The 23,980-nt window shown below is 40.7% G+C and overlaps 1 protein-coding gene and 1 long non-coding RNA gene across 7 annotated transcripts in view; one reads left to right on the top strand and one right to left on the bottom strand.

Annotated features, from left to right (window-relative positions):
- Nucleotides 1-1,684: 1,684 nt before the first annotated feature.
- Nucleotides 1,685-22,859, bottom strand: LOC117312144 (uncharacterized). 2 transcript variants are annotated; one of them, XR_004526346.2, is made up of 5 exons: nt 22,752-22,859; nt 22,416-22,592; nt 15,292-19,414; nt 4,054-4,178; nt 1,685-2,199 (listed from the first exon to the last, which is right to left on the bottom strand). It is a non-coding gene; the product is annotated as an uncharacterized lncRNA (long non-coding RNA). The 2 variants fall into 2 exon arrangements; XR_012331423.1 differs by lacking the exon at nt 22,416-22,592 and having other exon boundaries at nt 22,752-22,857.
- A 7-nt stretch (nt 22,860-22,866) lies between these two features.
- Nucleotides 22,867-23,980, top strand: part of MASP1 (MBL associated serine protease 1) — a 63,571-nt gene continuing 62,457 nt past the window's right edge. For 4 of the 5 annotated variants that reach the window (XM_073804013.1, XM_019946041.3, XM_019946040.3 and 1 more), the window contains exon 1: nt 22,987-23,119. In XM_073804013.1, coding sequence (XP_073660114.1) covers nt 23,115-23,119 — 5 coding nt within the window. In that variant the 5' untranslated portion in view covers nt 22,987-23,114. Of the gene's footprint in view, nt 23,120-23,980 lie in introns of all 5 variants that reach the window. The other variant, XM_019946042.3, reaches the window with a different exon arrangement.

The following is a 23,980-nucleotide window of genomic DNA, read 5'->3' as shown; positions in this document are numbered from 1 at the left end:
CCTTCAGGTTTAATTTTATTAGTGTGTCTCTTTGAGTTATAATTTACATATTATAAAGTTCATCCATTGTAAGTGTACAATTTGATGATTTTTAGCTAATTTATAGGGCTGTGTAACCATCACCACAGTTTCAGAACACTGCTGTCACTTCACAAAGTTCCCCCATGCCTGTTAGCAGCCCTACAGCCCAAATAAACCTCCGAGCTGCTTTCTGTCTCTAATGTTTTGCCTTTTCTAGAAATTTCATGTAAATGGAAACACAAAGTATTTAGTCTTTCACGTTCGTCTTCTTTCACTTAACATAATGTTCATGAGGATCGTCCTTGTGGTTAACAAGTACACATAGTTCGCTCCTTACTTTTAGCTCTTACATTTCAATCTAAGGTCCATTTTTAATTCATTTTTGTGTATCACGTGAAGTAAGGGTGTAAGTATATACACGTATATATGTGTGTCTGGACGGATGGATGTCTGGGTGGATTTTTGCATATGGATATCCAGTTGTGCCACCACCTAAAAAGGCTCTCTTTCCTCACTGAATTGCCTTGGCACCTTGGTTGGAAATCACTTGACCATAAGTGCGTAGCTTTATTTCTGGACTCTTTCTGCTGGTCCATTAATCTACATGTCTGTCCTTGTAGGAAGGGAAAGCATTGATTTGTGAAAACTTTGTTTCAGTTTTATATATTTATATATATATATACATACATACATACATGCATATATATACACACACACACACACACACACACACTAGATTACTGTGTAAAATGTATTTCTTACTAAGGATTGCGGTAAAGATATTTTCTTGAAAAATATTTATCTAGGCATTGCCGGATAATATTCACAATAAGATATAAAAAAGGGACCCTAGAATAGTCCATCGGGATGCATAAGGATGGTGCAGCATGAGTGCAGCCTCACACTTCACAGAAGGGGAAACTGAGGCCCAGGGGCGGTGGGAAGGAAGTAATTTACCCAAAGTTACACCAGAATGCAACCCAGGTGTCCTTCCTGGAAGCCCCCATCTTCCCGATGCACCAGCTCTTCCTCCCTGTTCTTTGGCAACTCCTTAAGCCATTTCCACCCCGCCCTCCACTGAAGTCGTGCTGGCAGCAGCTGGCAGAGCCCTCGTGGGCATGCAGCTTGGCAGGAGTCTCGCTCTTTCCTCAGCCTCCCCTATGAGACTCACTGAAAACAGTCTCCCCAGGCACTGCGTTGCCAGCAGGGCTGCCCCAGATGACTGTTCCCTGTGCTCCTGCCCCTCCCTTTCCGGGGACAGTGGAATTGGCTTTTCTTCAGGGACTCTTCTCAGAATGGAAGAAAGAAAGCCGTGCCATCGATGTCAAATGGCTCTTACGCAACGGCGGCATCTTGATGAGAATCGTGTAAATAACCCCAGAACATACGGATTGTATTTCGATTTACCCGGGAATGTAATAAGTCATGGCCATGGAGTAAAGCTGCTACCCGGCCCTGGCACTCGGAACACTGGAAAGACTCGTCTCCCCACCCCAGGGACCTCTTAGCTGGGAACTCTCCTATCCACCTCAAGTTCCAAGGGCATCTGCCCTCAGCAAGGCACAGGCTGTGCTGAGTCACGCTGACAGCATCCCAGGCAGACCCTGACGCCCTCCTTCACAGCAACCACACAAACTGGGCAGAAGATCTGCTCACTAGCTCATTCGTTCATCCATCCATTCAACTAGTATTTATTGAGCACTGTTGTGGGGGGCGGGTGGGGGGAAGTAGGAATATCACAGCAAACAAGAAATCACAGTCCTGCTCTCAAGTCCAGTGAAAGGACTTTCTAGCACTCCAAGTTATCAAAGCTTTTGAATAGGGGTGAGTTCCCAGCAGAGGCTGATAGAGACTCAAGCATCAAATGAAGAATTGGGTGGCTGATTTCCAAGATTCCTCCCAAGCGCAAGGTCTCACGAGGTTTTAAGTTCTTGGAACACTGCCAATGCTCCCCTGCTGCCGGCGCAGGTATCTTTGGATGGCACCTGCAGAAGCTTAGACCCAGAGGTTTTTGTTGGAAGGCCTGGGCGGTCCCTGGAGAAGAAATAGTGGGTCCAGGAAAAGCAGATGCCCATCCTTCCTGCTGAGAAAACCCTTTCCATTTTTATTTTTATATCCTGTCTTTTCTGTCTCTTCAGAAGAGATCTGAGAACTTTCTTCTGAGTGAGGAGGATGAATCTGAAGGGTAAAACAAAAACATACAAGCATAAAAGTTCTGGACAAAATGTTTCCATTGGGGGAAACTCCATAAAGGATGCACAGGATGGTCTGTATTATTTCCTATAACTGAATGTAAATATACAATTACTTCAAAGTAAAAAGTGTAATTAACTCCCCCAAAACTTTTTGATTACTATACTACACATATGTAAGATGTTACCTTTAGGGGAAAAGCAGTGAGGGACTTAAGGATATCTATACTTTCTTCCAACTTTTCTGTAAATCTGAAATTAATTCAAAATAAACAGTTTGAAAACAAGCTTTAAAATGCGAGAAAATGCTTTTGATTTTCTTGCATTTTAAAGGGTTGGGGACAGAGCACGGGGTTAGGAATTAGTAGACACTGACTTTCTGTGTGATCCTGGGCAAGTCCTTTCTCCTCCCTGGCCCTCAGTTTCCCCATCTGTACAGTGCAGGTGTTCCACAAGACGATAATATCCTATCCTATCTATGGTCGTACATTTATGGTCCTGTATTGGTATCACTCTCACCCTATTCTCTTTACCCTTTCCCAGCCCAACCTCTCAGAGTCTCCATCCGTAATGCAGGGATAAATAACATTTACTTTTTTAAAAAAAATTTAAATTAAAAGTGAAAGGAAACAGTGGATGCCAGGTACCTGCTTAGTAGGAAGTACTCAATAAGTGTAGGATTTCCACCCCTTGCGCCTTCCTTTCCCACAGAACAGAGCTCAGTCTCTGAGCTCCTCCCCCTTCCCCCATCCACCTCCACAAACCCCTCCCTGTCCATCTCCCACTCCCCACTCCGTCTGCATTCCTCTGTCCAGCCATCTCCCTGTACCCACCCCCTCCCCCTCCCCCTCCCCCCCTCATCCCCCTCCCCCTGCCCCCCATCTGTGCCTGGAACTAACACATAGCCTTTAAGCACAACTTGGGGGGCTCTCACTGTGCTTGTCAAGAAGCAGAGCTGAATACTCAGGTCCCCAGCTTCCTGTTGCGTTGTTTCCCTAGAACAGTGGTTTTCACACTTTGGGTACATCAGAATTACCTGGGGAGCTTCTTAAAACGCAGATTGCTGGGGCCTGCCCCTGGAGTTCCCGTTCAGTAGGCCTGGTGCCAGACTTCAGAGAATGTGGGTCTCCAGCAAGTTCTCAGGTGATACTGCTGCTAGCAGGGGTTCCCTGCAGACCCAGAGGAGAGCTAGAGGCCCCATGTTCCAGAGGAAAGGCAGACTTGCCAGGGAGCTTGGCCCTAGGGCCTGAAGCCAAGGAGGAGAAGGAGATGCAGGCCTGACAGATGGGACGGGGTCTGATAGGAGATCAGGGCAGGGGCTGCCCCCCACCCCCAGGAGAGGGGTGGGGGGCAGCTTTTCTCCAGCTTTTCTTCTTTTTTCTCCCTTCCCACCTGAAATGAAGCACTGCCCCCACCCCTGCACCCCTCCCTCCCACCCCTGAGAAGTCTCCAGAGCCAGGTGAGGACAGGCCCAAGCTGAAGTGTTGACTGCCAGGGCAAAGGGAGGGAAAGGGAGCAGTGCGGGAACATCTCCAAAGCCCAGGACTCACAAGCTGGAAGGGGAGTGGAATGGAGTCCATTTCAGACAGGTTTGTTGGGGGTGTGTTCCTGGTGGTTGGGGGACTGCGTAAGTAGAAGCTTGCCTGTGGCTGTATTTGTCAAGACGCCTGTGTGCTCTAGTGGAAAGTTAGGTGGGAGATGAAGAAGGAGAAGAATAGCCAACTTTTATTAAATATTTAAGTAAGTGCCAGGGCCTGAGTAAGCACATTTTAGTCTCCACGAAGTAGGTATTATCCCCGTTCTCACATAGTAACTGTTCCTCAGTTATGCAGGTACCCACCCCAGCCGACGCCTGTCATGTCACAGTCAAACTGTGCTCTCTGCACTGTCATGACCTCTTCGGCTCTGCACCCCCTACAGGCGGTGAGACTTTGACCAAGTCAATCTTTCTGAGCCCCAGTGTCTCTGCCAGTAAAAAAAAAAAAAAAGTCAATATTGAGTGCTCCCAAAAGAATTTTGAGGCACAGATAAAACATCGAGGTGAAATGATGAGGTGAAATGCAGGTAGCTGGGCTGTGTGTATCTCAGCCCCCCACCGAAAGGTTAATAGCAATGACCCTGGCCTCTGACATTCACGGGATAGCCACTTAGAGGTCTTACATTTGGTTCTGGGCACCACTGGGTTAACATTTCATCCTGTTTAAATAAAACCATTACTCACCAGTGTAACTAATGTTTTATTATTACTAATTCCAAAACCATTACACTGTGGAGCCAGAGTTTAAAAAGAATTTAATTGAAGACCAAAACATGCCCAGTAGCATTGCCTATTTTATAAATAATTTCTGTTCCAAATTCTAACTTGGTGCAGCTTTTTTGGTATATTTCATTTTTCAGTGTGTGATGTAACACGTTTTCATTGTATCCCTGTGCAGAATCCTGAAACATTCATAAAAATAAGAACAAAAATAATAATCCTTCTCATTTTTACAGCACCAAATGGTAGGCTGAATGACCACTCATGTCCTCTTGTTACGGATGAGGAAACGGGACCAGGCAAGTAACATAGGACGCTCAAGTTCTTAATGCTAAATCCATCCATCCAGGTAGCATGGGTGCAGACCCAGTGCTCTTTGTTTTGTCCATGCTACTTCCACAGAACATTTGAGAAAAGAGCATGACACCCTACCCAGCACTATCAATGCAGCCCTCTTTTCATATGAGTGTGTATAGCCATCCACTGGGAAATGCTCCCTTAGAACCAACACCCACCCCAACCCCCAGCTGCTAATTTTATAGAGCCATTTCTCAGGCTCTGGGAATGACTTTGGGTGGCCTTGACCAACCAGCTGTGTTGTGGAGCTTTGCTGATTATATTCTCTATAAGCAGGTCTCTGAGGAGTTGTATGGTTTCACAGGGCTCCAGGAGTTTCCAGTTAAGACCATTGTCCCAGAAAGAGTCTGGAATGACTTTCAAGTGACTTAATTTTTTTTCTCAGAAATATAAGTACGAGGCATTTCCTGGAGTGTGTACTTATATGTCCTCTATTTTCTTGATAGACAGCAGAATGTTGTGGTTAACATTAGAGACTCTAGAGAAATGTGAATGTCATTTGTCACTTGTTGGGTGTATGACATTGGAAAACTTAAATTTTTCTGATCCTCAGCCTCCAGGTCTGTATAATGCAAATAATAATAATGCTTAACTCAGAAGGTTGCTGGCATAAACTAAGTGCTTGATATATGTGAACTGTCATCTTAATTATGCCTTTCGTCACACTCAAAATAATATAGACCCTTCTGCTTCCATGAGAATATTTTTTTAAAACAAAGGCAAGGTGAAGACTTTTCCAGATATGTAGTTTTAAAGAATTCATACCAGCAGACCCACACTAAAAGAAATATTAAAGGAACTCCTTCAGGCAGAAGGAAAATAATACCAAATGGAAATATGAATATACACAAAGAAATGAGAGCACCAGAAATGGCAACTACCTGGGTAAATACAGAAGATTTTAAAAATTATTTATATCTATTTTACAGATAATTATCTGTTTAAATAAAATAATACCAATGTACCAAGGGGCTCAAGACACGTGTATAACAAAAATTAATGACAGCAATCATATAGTGACATGAAGGGGAAAGTGGAAGTACATTATTTAAGGTTCTTATAATACACATTAAGTTGTATAATGTCATTCGAAAGTAGACTGTAATAAGTTAAAACCCCAAGCAACAGTAAAATAACAAAACAAAGAATTATAGCTAATAAGCCAACAAAGTAGATAAAATGAAATAAAAACAAATATACTAATTCTAGTCTAAATTAATCTGAAAGGGAAAAAAACCCAAGGAAAACAAAGAACAGATGGGACAAATAGGATACAAAGAGCTGTGTGATAAACTCAAACTCAGCCAAATAATAATCACATTAAATGTAAATGGTCTAAATTGGACAAAATTGAAAGGCAGAGGTTTTCAGATTAATAAAGAAGCAAGACTCAACTATATGCTTCATACAAGAAATGCATTTTAAATATAAAGATAGAAATAGATTAAAAGGAAAAAGGTAGGAAAAGATATACCATGCTAACATTAATTAAAGGAAAGTTGGAGTGGCTATATTAATGTCAGACAAGTAGATTTCAGAACAAAGAATATTACCAGGGATAAAGAAGATCATAATGGTAAACAAAAGAATTAATTCACAAAGAGGATATAACAATCTTAAGTTTACACATCTAATTACAGAACTCCAAAATATATAAAACAAAACCTGACTGAACTGCAATGAGAAGTAGAAAAATTGACAATATGGTTAGAGATTTTAACATTCCTCCCTAAATAGTTGATAGAACAGGCAGAAAGAAAATCAGTAACTATACTGACCACTTAAATAACATGATCAGCCAACCTGTCATTTAAAGACAACTCCTTCCAACCACAGCAGAATATACATGCCTTTTAAGTGCATGTGAAATATTTACCAAGATAGATCATATTTCAGGGCTAAAACCAATCTCAGTAAATTTTTTTTAACATCTTTATTGGGGTATAATTGCTTTACAATGGTGTGTTAGTTTCTGCTTTATAACAAAGCTCAGTAAATTTAAAATGATTCAAGTCATACAAAGTAGGTTCTCTGACCAAAATGGAATTAAATTTGAAATCAATAACAATAATTTCTGGAAAATTACCAAATATTTGGAAACCAAATAGCACATTTTTAAATAACCAGAAGTCAAAAAATAAAAAGTTAAATGAGTAAAAACAAAAACACAGCATATATGGGCTTCCCTGGTGGCGCAGTGGTTGAGAGTCCGCCTGCCAATGCAGGGGACACGGGTTCGTGCCCCGGTCTGGGAAGATCCCACATGCCACAGAGCGGCTGGGCCCGTGAGCCATGGCTGCTGAGCCTGCGTGTCCGGAGCCTGTGCTCCGCAACAGGAGAGGCCACAACAGTGAGAGGCCTGTGTACTGCAAAAAAACAAACAAACAAAAAACACAGCATATAGCTATGTGTGGGATGCTGCTGAAGCAGAACTTATGGGGAAATTTATAGCACTAAAGATCAAACCAAAATTAAACTCAAAGTAAACAGAAGAAAGGAAATACTAAAGATTTGGGAATAAATCCACAAAATACCCAACACAGATATGTTGGAAAAAAATCAGTGAAATCAAGAGCAGCCTCTTTGAGGAGGTAATAAAGTTGACAAACTTCTATATAAACTGGTCAGCACAAAAAGAGAGAAGACACAAATACCAAATTCTGGAATAAAGGAAGTGACATTACTAAAGATTTTATAAATACTAAAAGTACAATAAAGGAATACTACGATGAACAATGTTATATCCATAAAGTTGACAACATAGATAAAATGGACAAATTCCTTGAAAAACACAAAAGTTTACTCAAGATGAAACAGATAACTTGTATAGCCTTTTATCTATTAAAGAAATTGTATTTGTAGTTAAAAATCTTCCCACGGCGGGGGGGGGGGGGAACTCAGGCCTACATAACTTCACTGTATTAAGAAACAAGAAAGAAATGATACCAATTCTACATAAACTCTTCTAGAAAATTGAAGAGAAGGAAATACTTCTCAGCTCATTCTATGAGGCCAGTGTTTTCCTGATACCAAAATCAGATAAAAATGTTATAAGAAAACTTCATACCAGTGTCCTTCAAAACCATATATAAAATAATTATTAACAAAATTTTATCAAATTAAATTCAACAATGTACAGAAAGGATAATATATCATGACCAAGTGGAGTTAATGCAAGATTAACTTTCTGGAAAAGTCAAGAAAATAAACCAATGTAATTTACCATATTTTTAATGTGGTAAAATTTTAACATTTATATTTTAAATATTAACAAATGAAAAATGAAAAATCATATGATCATGTCAATAAAGGCAGAAAAGGGAATTCCCTGGACGTCCAGTGGTTAGGACTCCATGCTTCCATTTCCCGGGCCTGGGGCTCTATCCCTGGTCAGCAACTAAGATCCCACAAGCCATGCCTCGTGGCCAAAAAAATTAACAAATAAAGGCAGAAAAAACAATTGATAAAATCCAACAGCTATTCCTGGTACAAATTCTCAGCAAACTAGGAATAGAGTGGAACTTCCTCAGTCTGATAAAGAACAACTACAAAAAACCTACAGTTAACAACTAAATGTTGAAAGACTGAATGCTTTCTCCATAAGATCAAGAATAAAACATTTATGTTCACACTCTCCACTTCTATGCCATATTGTACTTTTGGTTCTAGTCAGTGCAACAAAATAAGGAAAAGAAAAGAAAGGAAGAAGTAAAACTGTCTTTATTCTTTTGATGATATGATCATCTATGCAGAAAATCTGATGAGATCTTAAAACAAGCTATTAAAACTAAAATATGAATTCAGCAAGGTTGCAGGAGACAAAACCAATTTACAAAATCAATTGTATTTCTATATATTAGCACTCAGCAATCAGAAATCATAATAAAAATGTCAGATACAATGAAATCAAAATTTATGAAAGACTTAGAGATAAATATGACAATAGGTAGACAAGAACTATTTGCTGAAAACAACAAATCATTACTGAGAGAAATTTTTAAAGACACATAAATGAAGAGATATACTGTGTTCATTTAATATGAACACTCAATATTCTTAAGATGTCAATTCTCCTCCAAACTGATGTATAGATTCAACATAATCCCAATCAGAATCATAGCAGGCTTTCTGGTAGAAATTGACAAACTCTTACTAAAACAACTTTGAAAAAGAACAATGTTAGAGAACTAACACTACATATTTCAAAATTTTTCTAAAGCTACTGTAATTAAGAATGCAGTATTGGCATAAAGATCGACAAATAGATGAATGGAACAGATTGAGAAAACAGATATAAATCCACACTTATAAGGACAACTGAGAAAGATGTAAAGGCAAATCAGTGGGGAAAGGATAGTCCTTTTAACAAGTGATGCTGGAACAATTGGATATCTATATGTAAAAAAATGAACTTCAATTCATATCTTGTGCCATATGTGAAAATCAGCTCCATATGGATCATAGACCTGAATGTAAATCATAGGATCATAGACCTAATGTAAATCTAAACCTAAAAATTCTAGAAGAAAATACAGGAAAAAGTATTGTGACCTTGGTGTTATGGACTGAACGTTTGTATCCCCCAAAATTCATATGTTGAAGCCCTACCCCCCAATGTGATAGTATTTGGAGGTGGAGCCTTTGGGAAGTGATTAAGCTTAGATGAGATCATGAGGGTGGGACCAATGATTAGATTTGTGTCTTTATAAGAAGAGACGCCCTCTCTTTCTCCCATGTGAGGACACAACATAAAGGCAGTCTACAAACCAGGAAAAGGGCTCTCACCAGAAACCAAATTTGCTGGCTCCTTGCTCTTGGACTTCCCAGCCTGCAAACTGTGAAAAATAAATGTCTGTTGTTTAAACCCCCCAGAATATGGTATTTTATTATGGTGGACACTTGGGTTAAGAAAAGATTTCTTTGATACAATACCAAAAGCATGATAAATAGAAGAAAACATTGATAAATTGTACTTCATCAAAATTAAAAACTTTTCCTATGCAAAAACATTAAGATAATGAAAAGACAAACCATGGACTAGGGGAAAATATTTGCAAATCATGCATCTGATAATGGACTTGTATATATAATGGACTCATATATAGATAACTGAATAATTAGAAGAAATTACTTCCCATTAATGGCTTCCCATTAAGCCATCCTGTGGTATAAAAATTGTAGGGAGAGGGAGACTTTTTAAATGTATTATTATGGAAATTTTCGAACATACACAAAATTAAAGAGAATTGCATAAAGAACAGAAATAGAGACTTCTAAGGTAAGATCCTGCCTCTACTCTTGCCTCCCTCTTGATACCCCTAATTCTCAGTTTCCTTATCTCTAAAGTGGGGCTAACAGTACCTCACTTGTGAAGACTGACTGAGATCATGCATGTAACGTCTGGCACATAGCTAGGGCTCAGCAAATGGTCAGTATTATTACTCATTCGGCATAATCCCTCCATCACTGATTCTCACTTCACTTTTTGCCATTACTGTAGCTCTTGTTCTTCCTTCAGCCTATTGAAATCCTGCTCATCTTTTTAGTCCCATCCTGAAGGCCACTTTCTACATATACATTTCATGATCCTCCTACACTTACTGTCTAATTATATTAATAATAATTACTATCAGTTGAGTCTCCACAAAGGGCCAGGAGCTTTGCAGGTGATTTATAACATTACCAAGGATTAATTACCAGTCCTATAAATACCCAGATACATGTATATTTTATACTTTACTCCAGAGAAGATCAACTTTCATTAGATTCTCAAAGGTGTTACTCATTCAAAAGGCTTTAAGAACAACTGTGTCCTTGAAACAATATGTAAAAAAAAGTGCTATCATTTCTCCCATCTTATGGGGAAAACAAAACAAAATAACTCAGGCCCAAAGAGTTGCCATAGCTCACTCAAAAACCCTCACTGTCCTGATGAGGGTAAGCGTTGAGTATCATGATCTCCTGCTCAACTATCAGGGTCTGCTGGCCATGTCTCCAGAAGAGTCACCCTTATTCACAGTCAGATATGGGTAAAGACAGAAGGTCCATAGAGCTCTGTTCCCCTTCCCTCTTCAACCCCTTCGTCGGGGGGCTGAAAATAGTTTGAGGCCCACATTTTAAAACAATTGTCCCAAAGATAGCCAGCTTTCCTGACATGCTTTTTTTGTGAAGTATTTCAGGTTTTAAAATCCTGCTTTTAAAAAGCAATTGTGGTTCAGGTTTGTTGTCTTGTGACAACTGAACATTTAACTTAGCACTGTGGTTTGGCCAGAGAGAATGTTGATGGCCCCAAGGCCCACGTGCTTCAAATGTCCCTGGCCTTCAGTCAATCTGTGCTCTGTACTGGGTGTGGCTGGGAGGTCTTTTCAGCTTTCTTCCAAACTTCTTTGGTTCCGTTAAACTTTTCTGAGCCCGGGAGTGGCCTGAGAATCAGGGGGCCTGGGTTCATTGGGTATTGTAGCTCCTGGTTATCCTCCAATCTCTTGCCAACTCGTTTCCAGCTCCCATACTGCTTTCAAATATGAATTTGTTTAAAAACGCTATCTGATCATGTCATTCTCTGTTTAAAAATCTTTTCTGTCTCCCTGTGGCCTAAAAATTCAGCGTTCCTCAACCCTTTCAAGACTCTGGGTGGGATCTGGTCTGGGAGTTGTTGCAAAATTTTGAATTTTTCAAGCTCCCATGTGACTCTGTCATCCATCCAGAGTTGAGAACCCCTGTCCTGTCTAGTAGATTTTCCACATCTAGTCCGGCATGCAAGTCTCCTTACACCCTGACCCCTGCTCACCTTCCACCTCTCTTCCCCATCTCAGTAAATGGCACCAACACTGTCTTAAGTCAGAATTCTGGGAGTTATCTTTGCTGTCTTTCTCTCCCTCAATTCCTCACTCTCAATTTATGGCCAGGTTCAGGCTTTTCTTCTTACAAAATATATTTTGTCTTTATCCTCTTGGCTCCATGTTCACTTGCTACCACTCTGATCCATCCAAGCATTCTCTCTCCTAATCTGGGCTTTATTCATAAAATAAATAAATAAATAGAAATTGTATTTTAGTGCTTCATTGCTATAAAAGTAAATGGATTCTTTATTATATATTCATTATTATCTTAGTTTTCATTCTGATTTTAAAAGAATTAAAATTAAAACATTTTCATGGCCCCAGGCTGTGTGCCTACTGTGCCTAATGGTCCTAACTACTGCAACAGCCTCCAAACTGGTCTCCCTGCCTCCTATCCTCCAAATCCATTTTCCTCACAATACCCAGAGTCCTCTTTTTTTTTAAATTTCTCTCCCCGGTCTTATTTTTATTTATTTATTTATTTATTTATTTATTTATTTATTTATTTTGCGTGTGTGTTAGTTTCTGCTTTATAACAAAGTGAATCAGCTATACATATACATATATCCCCATATCTTGTCCCTCTTGCATCTCCCTCCCTCCCACCCTCCCTATCCCACCCCTCTAGGTGGTCACAAAGCACCGAGCTGATCTCCCTGTGCTGTGTGGCTGCTTCCCACTAGCTATCGGTTTTACATTTGGTAGTGTATATATGTCCATGCCACTCTCTCACTTTGTCCCAGCTTACCCCTCCCCCTCCCTGTGTCCTCAAGTCTATTCTCTAGTAGGTCTGCGTCTTTATTCCTGTCCTGCCCCTAGGTTCTTCATGACCTTTTTTTTTTTTAGATTCCATATATATGTGTTAGCATATGGTATTTGTTTTCCTCTTTCTGACTTACTTCACTCTGCATGACAGACTTTAGGTCCATCCACCTCACTACAAATAACTCAATTTCATTTCTTTTTATGGCTGAGTAATATTCCATTGTATATATGTGCCACAACTTCTTTATCCATTCATCTGTCGATGGACACTTAGGTTGCTTCCATGTCTTGGCTATTGTAAGTAGAGCTGCAATGAATATTGTGGTACCTGACTCTTTTTGAACTATGGCTTCTCAGGGTATATGCCCAGTAGTGGGATTGCTGGGTCGTATGGTAGTTCCATTTTTAGTTTTTAAAGGAACCTCCATACTGTTCTCCATAGTGGCTGTATCAATTTACATTCTGACCAACAGTGCAAGAAGGTTCCCTTTTCTCCACACCCTCTCCAGCATTTATTGTTTGTAGATTGTTTGATGATGGCCATTCTGACAGGGGTGAGATGATATCTCATTGCAGTTTTGATTTGCATTTCCCAGAGTCCTCTTTTATCCTTAAAATCCCCTGCCTAAACAGCTCTGACCAGACACTAAAGGTTTTGCTTATTACAAATATGAATAAAGCCTCTCACCACATCCTCCATACAAGTAACTAGTTGTGTTTGGTATATTTCCTTCCATGCTTTTTTCAGTGATATATGGAAAATACATGCAAAATATCTATGGTATGTGCAAAATATGTATTGCTGGTTGAGCCTATTGCTTTTTCATTAAATAAATGGTATCCTAATGCACGTGTCATTCTTCAGCCTGCCCTTTTCACTTAATAGTAAATCTTGGAGATAAATCCAGGTTGATGCATAAAGATCTTTCTCATCCCTTCTAACCGGTGCTCTGTGTTTCATAGTATGTCCATATTATATTTAGTCATTACTTTACTGATGCCCATTTTTCACCTTGACAACTTTTGCTACAATAAACATGTTTGCAAATGAATGTTTCCCTAGGACAGATATCTTGAGGTAAGATTGTTGGTTTGTAGGATATGCAAATTTTTATTTTATTAATACCCCCAGATTGTACTTCAAGTAGCCAGGCCACTTTATATTCCCACATGCATGGTACAAGTGTGGTTATTTCTCTACAATTTCAGCAACACTAACCAGCTCCAACATCATCCAGTAACTCTTTCTGAAAGGGCCTGTGAATGGTAGGCTTTTTAGAGTCTGAAAATGTCTTTATTTCAGCTTCATTTACATAATCCTTCAGCTAGTATAGAATGATAGGTTTAAAAGTATTTTCCTTTTGTACATGTGGGTATTCTCTATTTCCCTTTTGTTTCCAGGTGGCTGGTGAGAATGTCTGAATGATAATCTAATTTCATTCTTTCTCTTTGGTAATTTTTAAGATTTTAATTTTATCCTTAGTACACTGAAATTTTGCTGCAAGGAATCTAGATCTAACTTTATGTAAGTATCTCACTTGGGCCTTGGTAGATCTTTTCAGTGAGAATTCTTGTCTTTTTTCAATTCTTAGAAAACTGAGGCCAATATTTCTTCAAAGATTACTTCCTGTTCCCCCTCTTTATTCCTTTTTTTGTTTTTTTTTTTTTTGGTGGTACGCGGGCCTCTCGCTGTTGTGGCCTCTCCTGTTGCGGAGTACAGGCTCCAGACGCGCAGGCCCAGCGGCCATGGCTCACAGGCCCAGCCACTCCGTGGCATGTGGGATCTTCCTGGACTGGGGCACGAACCCGTGTCTCCTGCATCGGCAGGCAGACTCTCAACCACTGCTCCACCAGGGAAGCCCTCTTTATTCCATTTTTAATGAAAATTCTATTAGACATATGTAGGACCTTCTGAATCCATACCCCCTTTATTTTTTTCATACTTCTGATCTCTTTATCTGGGAGAATTCCTCAGCTTGATTTTCCAAATCGTTAATTAATTCTTCATTTGTGACCATTCAGCTGTTTATACTTACAATTGCATTTTATTTTTAATTTCAATAAATATATTTAATAAATTATATTTAATAAATGTAAAATTGTTATTTTAATTTTGTTAATTATCCAATTGCTTCTTTTTGCATTTCAACCTGTTCTTGTTTCAAATCTTTCTCCTCTTCTTGTATCATAGATGATATCCCCTCCTTTAGCTTTATGGAAACAGCTTATTTTAAAATCCTATTCTTATGGTTCTATTAACTCTATTTCCTTCCATGAAATCCTTTTCTTATTGAGTTTATTACCCCTTTTCCATACGCAGGCTTTGAAAAATATTTGTTGATTCTTGTTTGGCAATTTTTCTGTGGTGGTGATTCTCACTCCTTCCCCAGTGACTTCACATACAGCCCTGTCAGCCCCCAGCTTTCCAACGGGACTGTGAAGACTTCCCACATGGTCAGGATGGGTTCCCACTGTGGGAAACTCACTGCCATAGCTTCTCATCTACCACCCTCCTTTTGCAGACTTTCCCACAGGAAATACCTTTTCTTGATTCTGAGTGCAGCTGTTCATTTATTAATCTCATTTCTATATCTTTATTATTTCTATGAACTGGGTTATAAAAATGGGGAATTTCCACATGTGTGGAAGTCCAGGTAGCAAAGTCCATCACTGTGAAATCACCAGCTCTTCACTAGAGAACTTGTACTCATCCTATTCAGCTTAGATACCACTTCACCATGACTTTGCTAACCACTCTGTGTAAATTAAGCCCTTCTATTAGCCTCTCTCATAGAACTCTGCTGTCTTTCAACATGGCATTCATCACAATTTATAATTATAGACTTAGTTGTGTGTTTACCTGTCTTGATGCCTTTTTTTTTCGGTACACGGGCCTCTCACTGCTGTGGCCTCTCCCGTTGCGGAGCACAGACTCCGGACGTGCAGGCTCAGCGGCCATGACTCACGGGCCCAGCTGCTCCGCAGCATGTGGGATCTTCCCGGACCGGGGCACGAACCCATGTCCCCTGCATCGGCAGGCGGACTCTCAACCACTGCGCCACCAGGGAAGCCCCATGTCTTGATGCCTTTTTAAAAATTTATTTAGACATCTATGTATTCAGTAAACATTTACTGAGCCAAAGGTACAAAGGATATTGTTCAGGCCCTCAAATTATTGTGATGAAGGGATGACCCAAGTAGACAAAAATTTGCTGTATAATTTGACACATGCAATTTAAACTATAATTTAAAGTTTAAGTGTAAGGAACAAAGGTAGTGTTTACTTCCGTGTTGAGTGATTGGGGAAGATTTTCCAGAGAAGCTGACGTTTAAGCAAGATTTCATATGATAGATAAGAGGAAATTCTACAGACAAATGAGGAAGAAAATAGCATTAAAGACCAAGAGAACCAAGTATATCAGTACATACAGACATGAGAGATCATGATAAAATCTGGAATATGCAACTAGTTTGGTACCAGTTCTAGACATAAAAGTCTGTATATGTAAGTGTGCTGGTTGTAGGAGAGAATATAGAGGTGAAAGAGCAATCCCATATAAGAGTATTGTGTCAGTCAGAATAGACTAAATTATCTGCAGTAACAAATAATACTAAAAGCTCAGTGGCTTTGCACAGTAGTTTCTTTCTCACTTATGCAAAGTCTGCTGTGGGTCCAAGCCATTCTCCAGGGCAGCTGTCCTCCACATGTTGGCTCAGCACTGCAGGCTACTTCAGTTTCACTGCACCTCATGTCAACATTAAACTTCGGAGTTCAAATGCTCTTCTAAGGTATTTTTATTTTATTCTGTAAGCAAAGGAGTGATCTGAAAGGTTTGACAAAGGGAGACAATTAATGAGACTTGTATATTTATAAGATTGGTACTAAGGGCAAAGAAACAAATGAGAAGTTGTTGAAATAATCCAGTGAGAACTAATGAATCCCGTCACTAATGCAGCGGTAGTGGGGAATTGAAGTTATGCATAATGATGGATTTGAAAGATACTTATATGTAAACAATAGGAGTTATTGATTGATGGCATATGAGGAGAAAAGGAAAATATAAATCAGGGATGACACTCAAATATCTGGCTTGAATTTCTGAGTTGATGGTAGTTCATAGACATCGTTGGTATGAGAGAATGAGCAAGTCAGGAATAGAAAAATAATGACCTCGGCCCAGTGGAACTTTCAGATGGAGGCGAGAATAGACATTTGATTTGAGAGTGAGGAACTATGGGAAGACATTTAGACTAAAGAAATAGATTTGCTAGTGATCAGTATGTAACGGTATTTAAAACTGCAGTGGTGGGATGTATGAGAAATATTCAGGAAGAATGGTTAAAATTGAGCTTCTGGGGCTTCCCTGGTGGCGCAATGGTTGAGAGTCCACCTGCCGATGCAGGGGACACGGGTGAAAAAAAAAAAATTGAGCTTCTGAGCTTCATGGCTTCAGAAGAGCCATCAAGTCCCTGAAATTATATGCCAAAATTCAAGAATGTGTGCCTATTTAAATGTTTCTTGGAAGATGGCTCATTCCACAAATGTTTATTAAGGTCCTACTTTGTGCAAGTCAAAGGCATTATTGTTGGTACTGGGAATAGAGCAGTAAACAAAAAATATAAAAATACTTGTCCACCTGGAGATTGTGTTATTCTAATGGGGTGGGGAGCAAGCAACAAACCAATAAAAACTTAAAATAAATACCATCTTAGCTGATGATTACTGCCATTAAGACAAATAAAACAGGATATGGGGAGAGCAAAGCTGGGTGGAAATAGAAATAATAGAATAGATTGGCCAGGAAAGACCTCACTGAAAAGGTGACATTTTTAGAAAGAATTGAAGAAGTGAGGGAGTAAATTACGTGGCTTTATTGGGGGTATTCCAGACAGAGAATCTAGCTTTCATTAGATTCTCAGTGATTCACCAGAAAGATGAGGAATCATTCCTCTGAAGTAAGAAGAGAGTCAAGAAACTGGTAGAGAAAGAAGGATCCACACAGGAGTGCTGGTGATTGGTTGTGGGATTCAGAAAAGATATAAAGCCAAGAGGATCTGATAGACTGGAAATGGAGTGGTGTCAGAGGACTGGATGTCTTGATGAGGTTGAAGTCTAGGGTTATTGAAGGAGTCAAAGACTTAGAAAGGTAAGAGATGGTGGTCAGAGAATGGGGTGTTACAAGTTTAAGATTTCAGAGGTGGATGTGGCTTTAAGTAGAGTAGATGGTTACAGTGAAATGGAAGAAGTCATCGTTGAAGTGAGGAGATCAAGCAATGAGGGTCCAGTGTCAGGATGTCAGGAGGAATTGGGAAGGAGAGGTAAGCATGGTGCCACATGCCTAAGTTCCTAATGAAAGGAACAGAGGATGGGACCAAGAGATTGGAAGGTGACAGTAATAGAGATGAGTAGGGTGTGCCAGAATGATAGAAGAGCAAGGGAGTTTGGAAGGAGGGTGGAAAAGTCATGGTCACTGAAACAGCATTAGGGAGTTAGAGAAGTGATAACACTGACTCCCCTGATCTGAATCCTGCCTTTCACATGGTCTAACCTCAGCTGTCCATTTGCTTCTTAAGGCCTAATTAATCCTGTCCTATGGCTGAATCTGCTTGGGCCGTGTAGTCTTAGCATCTGAGGAACTTCTGTGGGAGGGGAGGCCTAATATGAGTGAATAGCAACAATAATTGGTATCAAATGGATTTAGGTGAGCAAAGGTAAGGGAGATGTGGATGCTCTGTTAGCTTCCTAGGGCTGCCATAACAAAATACCACAGACTGGATTACTCAAGTAGTAGAAATTTATTTTCTCACAGTTCTGGAGGCTAGAAGTCTAGGTGGTTTCTTTTGAGACCCTTCTCCTGGGCTTGCAGATGGCCACCTTCCTACTGTATCCCCACATGGTCTCCCTGCTTTCTGTGTTGTCTGTATCCTAATCTCCTCTTTTTATAATTAGATTAGGCCCATTCTAACAGCCCCATTTTAACTTAATCACCTTTTTAAAGCTCCTATCTTCAAATACAGTCATATTTTGAGATAGTGGGAGTTCAGGCTTCAACATATGAATTTGGGGTGGGGGTATAATTCAGCTCGTAACAAACGGTCTATGTCTCAAGTACTTAAGAACCCCTGGATTCTTCCTTACACATAGCCTAGCTCCTAAGAATGGCAGAACAGAAAAAAAGAAAATGTCCCCAGGCCCACCTACTGCCTCACTTCTTGCTAAGTGAGGAAAATAAACTCTGTTTCAGCTTTAGTCAAGGTTTCTCTTATTACCTACCAAACGGAACCTTAACTGACCCAGTATTTGTTAATTCTGTGCCTGCGGTGCTTGAAATCAGCTTGACACCGTGGTGGTATGCGCTCACGCTTTGGGAGAACTTCTGCAAGAGAGCCTGTATTAGTTTGCTAGGGCTGCCATAACAAAGTACCACAGACTAGGTAGCTTAAACAGCAGAAGTGCATTTTCGGACAGTTTAGGAGACTAGAAGTTCAAGCCCAAGGTATTGGCAGGTATTTTAAGGACGTTCAAGATCGAGGTTGTTATTCTGAGGCCTCATCTCCTTGGGTCACAGGCGGCCACCTTCTTGCTGTCTCCTCACGTAGTCTTTCCTCTGATTGTCTCTATCTTAATCTCCTCCTCTTATAAAGATATCAGTCATATTGGATTAGGGCCCACGCTAATAACCTCCTCTTAACTTAGACCTCTTTAAAGTTCCTGTCTCGGGTTTGATATGTGAATTTTGAAGCGGTGCAGTTTAGCCCATAAGAGAGCTTAATAATTTATTTTTTGAATGTAAATTATATATCCCTTCCCTGAAATCTTGCAGTCACATGACAGCATGGCTCATGGGTGCTCAAAGTCCACAGGCAGGATCAAGGAGCTGCAGATGAAAGAGCCCTGGATTTAGGGTCAGGAGTCCTGGGCTCTAGATGTCCATCATCCTCTTGCTGACACACTTAGTTTCTCTGAACTTCAGTGTCCTCACCTTTAAACACATGTAAATATTACATGTAATGATGTATATGAAGGTATCTGGCAGACACTAAGACTATATCATCAAATCTAAGATGCCATTAATTACAAGACGCACCATTATAAGTACCCAAAATGACAAAATCGTCCATGGGAGCTTTGAAAATTACAGATTCAGGAGCCCCACCCGAGAGTCATTGAATTTGAATCTTCTGAGATGAAGCTCAGGCACTGGTTTTTTTGTTTTTTTGTTTTAATTTCCCATATTATTCTGATGATCCGATAGGTTCTGAAGCCAGGGTTTCCAGCATACTGTCAGCCAATGTGTTGAATAACCTAAAATTTAATTCTAAGGTGTAATCTTTGGGGCTATTTATCAGTTCTCATATACTCTATAGGAAGCCTGGATTTCACACTTTGCCAACAAAAACTCATTGCCCAAATATTTTACATTTTCCAGCGCATTCATGGAATTCCAGAAAGTCTGGGCTCAGGAGTTGCATGTAATAAATACTTTGGTAGAACATGTAAACCAAGCCCAGTTCTAGTTGTAGGAGTGCTGTAGTATTTACTTTCTTAGTAGTAGCTTTCTGATCCCTTTCCCTGACTATAAACGAGATGTTGAGCCCACATCCGTCATTCTACACTTCTGTGATTCTAATTGACATACTGTTAGTTCCTTATACTCACATGTTAACCTTTTCATCAACATTTTAAAAAACGAGTTGAACCTTCTTAAAAATTATCTTTCTGAATACCTATGATTGAATCCTGAGTAATGTAATGCTATTGTGACCACAGATAAAACAAGTGTCAAGATTAGAAGGTCACTCAGGACTCCTTGACTCTCTTTACAGATCATTAGCAATTCACCTCCCCACCTCCACTGCAATTTCCTAGTCCTCACTCCATGATCTCAATGGACTCCTCTCCCCTGATTTTATAGTGGAGCAAACTGGTGTCACTCCTTCCCCTCCTCCAGCAGAGAAAGTAGGTGACTAGCCCAAGGTCCCATGAGTTAGTCTACTCATGTTGAGTCTATTCCTAAACCACTGTCTTTTCCATTCCTCCCACTCCCCGTGATCTATTCATGACACCCCAGGAAGTTTTTATCAAGAGGTCAGGAAGGTATCACCAATGCAGCCCAACACGATGGGAAACAGCTCTGAATCCCACCCTGATCAGTCCCGAGCCACATAGTTCCCATTATCATGCAGATTCCATCTGAGCCTTGGCTAACTCCCAGGGAAGCACATATCAGCTCTGCTGTATATTGGCAGAACTTTGGCTCAGAACGTATTTCAAATGCCTCCCATTGAGCACTGGCAGCCTTAAAGAAACATGGCCAGGAAATTATTCCAGGAGGCTCAGTTACTCTATGACACTTTGCAAGGAGAAGCTGATGGCTTTCCCTCCCAAGCTCTCCCCTCTGTGCCCAGAACAAATGACTGCATTTCCCTGGATGTGCCCTAAATTAGGAGAGGGTCAGCTCAGCTGCAGTGTTGATGGAGGGAATGTCTTTAGTGGGCAGGGCCCTCTGCATGGTGCAGGATGCTTCATGCCAAGTTCTTTATCCCTTGGTTTTAAAACCCTTGTATATTCCAAGAGAAATGTAGTCCATGTGTTTCTGATTCATTTGCACTTAAATCATTAAAATGTTGTGTGAGAGTTATTTGATGTTTGAGGAGCCTGTGAGTCTTCTTAATGGGACTTTTAAAGGGATTTTTTCTATCCTGCCTAACACAGAAATTTTTAGGCTGTTTAGCCAGAATGGTGCCTAGGTTCACACATATTCTCTCATCTCATATACTTGCACTCACATTATCAAACACAGTCTCTTAATAATGCCCAGATTAGCAGAGCTGACCTTTAAAAGTGATAAAATAGAGAAACTGGAGAGAAAATGGAGCCAGGAGAATTTCAGCAAGATGCAAGGCATTGTTCCCCCAAATGTGCTAAAGCAGTGTTATCAGAGGGTGGAGAATGCATGTGTTTGCCACCTTGGTTAGAATGGGTGGGAGCCCTCTCTTGGGTACACTGAACAGCTAAAAAAATGGCAAGGATAATTTCCTTTAAGTCTCAAAGCAACCCCCATTTTCCAGATGAGAAAACAGGATCAGAGATGTTAACAATTGGGGCCAAAGTGCACAGCCAGCTTGGATAGAAAGGGAAGATTATAGCCAACTCTGATGCTGAGTCTAATTGCTCTTTTCAAAATGCCCCAAATTGAGTTTCTTTGTGAATGTGGTGTGTATTTGAAATGCCATATGTACTATAATATTCTAGTGAGAAGCAGTACAATATTGTGGGTAAGAACTCAAATTCTTCCCCTATCACTTTCTAGCTGTGTGATCTTGGGTAACTTACTTAAACTCTCTGGGCAGTTTCCTCATCGGGAAAATGGGGATAATATTACTACCCAGATACACAAAATGTAAAGATGATCGAAAGCAATCAATACATTACTAGAGCAGTACCTGACACACAGTGCTCAGTAAATGTTAACTGTTTGCGTTTGCCGTGGTAGCAGTAAGGAGTAATAAAGGGCTGGATGATCCAGGCAGATTGTGTACCTCTCTATGCTTCAGTTTTCTTATTTGTAAAATGAGTATAATAGTATGATCCTCACAGGTTTGTGGGAGTAATTGAGATGATGTTTGCACCTAGCCATGTGCCTAACACAGAAAAGGTTCTCAGTAAAATCTACTTTTTACACCCAGATGTCTCTCTCCCTATTCAGGACTGGTGGTCATTGTTGTGAAGAAAGGAATTTTCTTCTTATTCAGCTTGGCTTATATCTGATGCTGCTTTTCTCCACAAACTCCAGGTCTAGCCACCTTTACAGGCCCAGATCTCCCTACAGCCATGGGATGCGGGGCTTTCTGTCTGTAGTGGGTCCTCCCCGGGCTGTATCAGGCCTCTGAATGCTCTGAGTTGGTAAACAGCACAAGCCTTGCTTTTAAGTGACGAAGAACAACTAACCAACTGCAGGACTGACTGCTCCCCTCACATACCGGGCCAGCCGCTCTGTTCACAGGAAAGCCTGTAGTTGTTTGCAGACAGACAAGCTTTGGGATTTGGTTCTATTTTCTTGCCTAGTGTAGATGTTAGAATGGCCCTCTTAGTTGATCATCCTGTTTAATTGGTGTCCTTTGCCAGTGTCCTGAACACGAGCAGAAAACTATAGCCATCTGGCAAGGGAGACAGAGAGATCAGACTTTGTCCCCCTCCACCCTTTACACACACACACACACACACACACACACACACACACATATACACACACACATCCACACACATATATCCACACACATACACACACACACACACACACATGGTGATACAAATACCTATTTGAGCTGCTCAGTTATTCTCTCTCAGGAGCTGGAAGCAGCCGTATGGGATGAAGGAGGGACCTGGAGAAGCAGATCTTTTAAGGAAGAAGACAGATTCTGTTCTGTCAGGTTCCTCTGAGTGTGTGTACGAGCAAGTCAGAGAGGAGAGAGAGAGGAAAAGGCAGAGGGAGAGAGGGGGAGAGGGGATCTGTTGCAGGCAGGGGAAGGCGTGACCTGAATGGAGAATGCCAGCCAATTCCAGAGACACACAGGGACCTCAGAACAAAGATAAGGCATCGCTGACACCACACCGGGGACGAGCTCGCAGACAAGTCAGGCCGGGGGGACCAGGCAGCCAGGAGCACCCAAGGCAGGAAAATGAGGTGAGTGCCAGGGCAGGAGTGGGCACAGGGGGTCCTTCCAGGGACCAGGTGCCAAGTAGCCCTGGAAGGTCTGACCTTGTCTCTGGGCTGACTCACCTGCGAGTCCTGTGGCTGGTTCAGGGGCTTTTCATCACTCCCTGGGGCTCTGAGAAGGGAGACAGGCTGGGGCCTTCCCTGGGACTGCGGAGACATGCAACTTGAAACGGGAGGCTGTGTGCAAATGCCCCTGACGCCGCTGGAACTCAGATTTCTCCCTCTGCCAGCGTAGGGTGCTGTCTGCTGGCCAATGTGACTTTTCTTCTGTTGCCCACAAGGCTGAGTTTTTGTTTTCCTCCTTTGTAAAGAGCATTGCTTTATCTCTTCCAACACTTTGTGAGTTAGATATGTGTTTGTGTGTTTATTTGTTCTGACCGGAAAAGAAACCAGATTCCCGTAGCTCAGCTATGTGGCTTCTTAAACCTTCAGAAGTTTGCTAGTTTAAAACCTCAATTTAGAAAACTAAAAACCTGTCCCCGTTTTACATTCCACTATAAATTTCTGCATTTCTTACTGAAATCAGAGGCCGCCAGTGGCGTGAATCAGGCTATGAATTGCACCAAATGGCTCTTAAAGGAATATTACAAATTGAAATTAAAAAAAAAAAAAGAGTCTTTGGAGTTCTGAAACTAGGACTTTAAATTCTAATTGTTTCCAAGCTCTTCAATATTCCCCATTCCTCAGCCTAGACTTAGAGTTACTTGATGCTTGTTACCAGACATTCCTTGTAAGTTTTTCTCTCCAAGTGTCAAAATCCGACCACCATAATTACTTTTACTACTTATAAGTGTTAATACTGTTAAAAATACAAAAAAGAAAAAAAAA

Source organism: Tursiops truncatus, chromosome 4 (genome assembly GCF_011762595.2).
Source record: "Tursiops truncatus isolate mTurTru1 chromosome 4, mTurTru1.mat.Y, whole genome shotgun sequence".
Classification (NCBI taxonomy): Eukaryota; Metazoa; Chordata; class Mammalia; order Artiodactyla; family Delphinidae; genus Tursiops; species Tursiops truncatus.
The sequence above is the reverse complement of the archived record's forward strand: the minus strand, read 5'-3'. Positions and strand labels throughout refer to the sequence as shown.